This window comes from Olea europaea, unplaced genomic scaffold, assembly GCF_002742605.1.
Source record: "Olea europaea var. sylvestris unplaced genomic scaffold, O_europaea_v1 scaffold404, whole genome shotgun sequence".
NCBI lineage: Eukaryota > Viridiplantae > Streptophyta > Magnoliopsida > Lamiales > Oleaceae > Olea > Olea europaea.
Window position 1 is genome coordinate 245,940 of NW_019260041.1, and position 5,863 is coordinate 251,802.

At 32.8% G+C, this 5,863-nt stretch overlaps 1 protein-coding gene across 1 annotated transcript; it reads left to right on the plus strand.

The window, feature by feature from the left end:
• The first annotated feature begins 2,423 nt into the window (after nucleotides 1-2,423).
• Nucleotides 2,424-3,863, plus strand: LOC111387451 (probable carbohydrate esterase At4g34215). Its single transcript, XM_023012007.1, has 2 exons — nucleotides 2,424-3,059; nucleotides 3,538-3,863. Exons 1-2 carry the CDS (start codon nucleotides 2,475-2,477, stop codon nucleotides 3,772-3,774), a joined length of 822 nt encoding a protein of 273 aa, XP_022867775.1. The 5' UTR covers nucleotides 2,424-2,474; the 3' UTR covers nucleotides 3,775-3,863.
• Nucleotides 3,864-5,863: the final 2,000 nt, after the last annotated feature.

A 5,863-nucleotide genomic window follows, 5' to 3' on the forward strand; every position in this document is an offset into this window, starting at 1 on the left:
TTAAATTTATTTGCATTTTCTTAAATGAGTGTTTCCAAGTTGTTAGAATATCCATAGCTCATATCTATATATTGAAATTAGATAAAACTATGCGAATTTTGAAAAAGACATATATAATTTAGCATTTATCAATTATTCAATTTAGTTTTACCATTTTAATATATTGGATGCACTATTAATTAAATATTTATCGAATTGAGAATTTTATTTTGTTATCATTCTAATCGCTGTGATTGTCATTTTTTTCCTTCTCTTTTCATGAATAGAAATATTTAATAGTTCATTGAATCCATTGGTTGACCTAGAATATATTTGAGAACCTGGATTTATTTTATATAATAAGAAAGCCATAACCGATTTTTCAAATTCTATTATTATTTTGTAATATTTATTGTGATCGAAGCAGTTCTTTTGTGGAGCATATCTTCATACTCTTATGACATTGTAAAAGAGAGAAAGGGGTGCTATGTAGTGAGAATCATTATAATTATATACCAAGAAATTCTTGTTGGACACAAGACAAACACTAAATATTTGAAGAGATGGGATGCTTCTCACAATACCCATATGGACAGTCGGTCAATATTTCAAGTGATATTATTTTACTCAACAACAAAATATTTAACTAATATTTATATGGTCATCCGAACTTGTGATTGTGGTTAATTATTTTATTTCATTGATTTAGGTACCAAACATGCTTTTTGAGGGAAACAAGTTTAATTGAGGGAAACAATAAATGTCTTCACCTACATGCCTCTAAACCACGTTGAAGAACAATGAATGTTTTTTTGAAGAAAACAAGTTTAATTGATTGAACTTGTATTGGAAGGTAGCCATATATGTCTTCAAGGTACCTGCCTCTAACCAGGCTATTGATGTGTTTTATATGAAGAGGTACACATTACTATTAATGCTTTCAATAACTTGTATACATTTCAAGAAATCCAGTTGGAAAGTCATAAATGCTACACATAAGGCAAATAACTCACCTTATTCCAGAGAAAAGTAACTCCCATACCGCGATTAGTTCAAAAATATTCTGATGTTCTGTTTCACGTGTAAATAATTATTTTTAGTTGGAATATATATGCTACTTGTATATAATGTGATGTCCATAATGTCATCCACCCCCCACATATGGAGGGGGACCCACGGTAGCATCACCCTTTTTAGTCAACGCCACTGATCAATATAAAGCTTGAAGAATTAGCATTTCATTTGTTCTTTTTTTATTATTATTCTTCTTCTTCTTCTATTTAATTATAATAAACTGGAAATGTTTCACAATACTTGATTTGAAAATGCATTTGCATTGTGCTCTTTTCTTAAAATTTGATTCAAGTAGGTGATATATTCAAATCAATTAATTGGTTGCAGTATAGGGAGGTTGAGAGGTAAAAACTCTATGTCTTTCAAGAAAATGGCATTGTGGAGTATGTAGCAATAAATTATTGGGCATTTGCTTGTTTGGTTACTATGCATCTCTAGTAAGGTTGACGTCCTGTGATCACCACTTGAGGTGGAATCCATGCCAATATTGTGGTGCTTATAATGACTTAGGGATTATGAGAATTGAAAATTATGCAAAAAAAAAAACTAAAAATTTAGAGTTGATTATAATTTTTTTGTGCCATTCAATTTAATTATGTTCATCAAAAGATCAATTAATTAACTAACAATCGCAATAATTGGGGTGGATTATTATAATTAGATAACACTAGACAAAATTATATAAGGATGTTAATATTTCCTTTATAATATTGATGATCCACCCCAAGACACTGTCCTTGAAATCTAATGTACCTTGGTAGCTTGAACAAGATTCATTCAGATTTTGTGTTACTAATGTGTCGTCAAAAATATAAACCAAGGACTAGGATAACTAAAATGGAAGAGAAAAGGGATTTTATGGCGGAGTAGATCGGGGCTATTCCTTTACGTGTAAATTTAAGTTAAATTGAACTGTTAAAGATTGATCACACCAGAAAAAATATTCTATCATTGAGCTTATTTTCTTCTTGTCTTTGTCATTTGTTCAAATGATAAAATATTGAGGGCGTGGTAAAGCATATGTGGTGGCATATTGGAGGAGTAGGGTTCTAGAGAGATCATATATTTGTTACAATTTCATATGTAGCAGTAGTCCGTAATTTCTTCGATTTTTAAATTAATTATGTAAAAATTTTGTTATTTTTCTCCATATATATTCATATATATTTCTCTCTAGCAATACATTTTGAGTACAAAGATCATGTGACCAAATTATGTTCTCCTAACATATTATTGACTTCATACACGTAGAGTAATAACAAGAACTTTTATATTTATGCATTAACAATTGAATGATGGAAGCACGTGCATATCTACCAAACCCCCTCCCCCATGTGTATATATGTATCACACATAAGATGAGAGAAGGATAGAAAACAAAATCAAAATTTCAGGTTGTTAGAGAAAAAAACTTAAAACAGATGTTTCCTTCAGTGATTTTCACGTTCTTGGCTGCCTTTCAGTTCCATACTTTTGAATTTCTAGTATGTGCAACTGATGAAAAGAGTATCTTCATACTCGCCGGCCAGAGCAACATGGCTGGCCGAGGTGGTGTGACAAATGGGACTTGGGATGGTTGTGTCCCTCATGAATGCCGTCCTGACCCAAGGATTCTTAGACTTAACCCAAAGCTGATGTGGGAGGAAGCACGTGAACCTCTACATGGAGGCATCGACACAAAACCTTGTGGGGTGGGACCGGGGATGTCATTTGCAAATTCAGTGCTACAAAGAGATCCTTGCCTCGGGGTGATCGGTTCGGTCACCTGTGCTCCTGGTGGAACCAATATAACCGAGTGGAAACAAGGCTCCGATCTTTATTATCGGCTCTTGAAGAGAGCTAATGCAGCACTACGAGATGAAGGAAAAATTCGAGCAATTCTGTGGTATCAAGGTGAAAGTGATTCTGCAGATGAAACAAGAGCTAAAATGTATAAGAAGAGGTTGATAGAATTTTTCCTTCACATCCGGCGAGATTTACCTTCCCCTGTGCTCCCAATTATTCAGGTATGGTTACTTTGCAAAATTTGCGTAAGGTGAACTGATATTCTTTAGATCTGGTTTGATTTTTCGTCCTATTTTCTTAATCAACCACATGGGGTTTTAATTTTGGATCAAATTGATTTTTTCGGGATCTTTTCGATTACTCATTCTCTTTGCACTCTGCATTTTAATTCCGTTGATCAACATATGCCGTTGGTCTGGTAATTTTAGACTTCCCCCTAAAAATGGGGTTTTCAGTTCGTCATCAATGAGTTTTCATCTGAAAATGTGCTGAAATTAGTTGCTAATTGGTTTTATTGTATTTATGCTTAATGGTTTCGGGGGCATTTTTGTACAACTTTTTGAAGTTTTGTTAAAATGACAGTATTTGTTTTCATTTTCCAATGATTCTCATATATATATGTCAATTAATTGTATCTTGTCAGCACAAGGAATATTTTATATCGAATAAATCATAAAATTATATGATAATTGGTTGCAGGTGGCATTGGCTTCAAATGCAGGGCTCTATTACGAGGTTGTAAGAAAGGCCCAACTAGAGATAAAACTTCCAAATGTAATATGTGTTGATGCCAAGGGACTGGAGGTGAAGAAAAACGATACACTTCATCTTACTACTTCAGCCCAAGTCCACCTAGGAAAAATGTTGGCTAATGCCTTTTTCGATATTGGAATTTATAGTGTTTTGATCAAGGCATGGGTGGAAAAAACATATTAAATGGGTAATATAGTACTTGTTTGATATAGATTTTTAGCAAACAATACTATATGAAAATTGTTAAAAGACAATCATTGAAGTAGTAGTTAGTGAGAGGAAAAAAAAAAAAAAAAACCTCGTATAAATTGTTGCGTATTCGTTGCAAAAGACAAAATTCATTGTCGAATGGACAAATATTTTCTTAATCAAAAAATCAACAGTACAAAGAATTATTTTTGAAAACTGAAGTTGAAGTTACACTTAAGGAAACCCATAGTTGCCAAGTTGAGTTGAAGAGTTCTACCCCCATCAGGCTTTTACTACCTCATTCGATTACTTTTTTAAACTTGTTTAGGTGCCTATATAATATTGTTGAGCAAATGTTTAATATGGAAGGAACTTGTGTAATTACCTATATAATTTTGTTGAACAAATGTTTAACTTGGTAGAAGCCTGTCAAGAAATTAATGATAATTACTATAGATGATTTTCACCTGAAATAAAACATTTGAAGCTTTTAACAGCAATGAACACGTGTCAATCAATAAGACAGAATTATCTTGAGATTTACATCGGTGCTATCCAACCAAGGAATACACAAATGTATCTTTGAACTTTTACTTAATATTTATTTTTTCCCAAATTTTTTGGAAAGTTTTCAATTTATTTAAATATTTAAAAGCAATAAAGGCGTACGAATATAACAAGAAGCTGACTCGCAAGTCAACTAACCCCCAAACTGATAGATACATTGTCCGAATGTAAGAACAAAAATAAGTTAAGGATTAATAGAAATACTTCCCATGTTATATTATGATCCTTCTCTATGGCGTGTAGCCAAGAATTGATTGGTGCGACATAGTTTCACCCCAAACTTAAATTGCTTTCATAGTCCCAAACACGTGGGTATCTGTTCACGTGTACTGTTCGCAACAAGTAATAAATCGAAAATTGAGTTCGAATGTCGTCCCACAGAGATTAAGTAACCTAACTTTATCTATCTTAGCCTTAATTGAAAACCAAATTATCTAACAAGATAAATGTGATTTGATTAACCCAAACCTATATTAAATATGCAATTGAATGTGAATTTAATGAACTAAAATGCAAAGTTGCATTTTAAATGCAAGATTGATGTAATTAGTGAATGGAAAGTGCACTAGGATCACGAATCCCAAGCAATCCTCACTTTTGACCCTAGTTCCACAATTTGACAACACATTAAATATTTTAGAAATCAATGCTCTTAAATCTATTCAACAATCTTTTTTGAGTAATGTTGAACCTATTCTCATTTACCATCAGCCTATATTTCTATAATGGGTACAACTATACAAGAATGCATGTAGTTTTGTGAGCACTTAAAGATTCACACAAGACATAAAAGTATATCTCTGTCCCTATCGAATCCTATGATGATTTATACCCTGTTGAACTTATTCATCTTCTCTCAAATGCATAAAATAAGTTACCACACTCGCATAATTACGTGCACATAATCATGGAAGACATTAATTGTATATAAATCATTCAACGATTCATAACAAGTTTTGATGTCAAAATTGCAAACTAGAAATTAAACAGTTATATCACAATGTTCATCGGTCTCCTAGCCCATAAAAATCTAGCCTAGCATGTTAGAAGTAAGAAAACAAAACGAATTTTGAAGGAGCGACATCATCCAATTAATTGTTGATTTGAATCTTCACGTCTTCGTGTTTCTTCCTCATTCTATGCTCTCAAAATCCTTGGGAATAGGTTAGAATGCGTGGTTAGGGACGGCCCTAGGGTTGTAAAACACCTCTCAAGATTTGTTTCCATAAGAATTTTAGTTAGATAAGGAAACTAGATTTTTTCGCCACGATTGGCCTGGGCAGTCGCCTAGTTATACTTTTTTGCCTCCGTAATTGTTCCTTGATGTTGGATAGTCGCCAAGTTTATAAAAACTTCTAAATGTTGCATTTTAGTCCTCGAATTCAATTTTTGATACTTTCAAATCCTTTCTCTTGCAATTTCAACCCTTTGACTTTTAATTGCATCCAACTGAACTCGCAACATCTTCAATCCTCATTTTGTGGTCCGAATCAACTATTGAAATGTTACAATTTAG

Bases quoted from the DNA above. Each gene is read 5' to 3' on its own strand.
- LOC111387451 (XM_023012007.1), top strand. From the start codon at position 2,475: ATGTTTCCTTCAGTGATTTTCACGTTCTTGGCTGCCTTTCAGTTCCAT. The intron at 3,060-3,537 runs GTATGGTTACTT...AATTGGTTGCAG, and splicing joins CTGTGCTCCCAATTATTCAG to GTGGCATTGGCTTCAAATGC.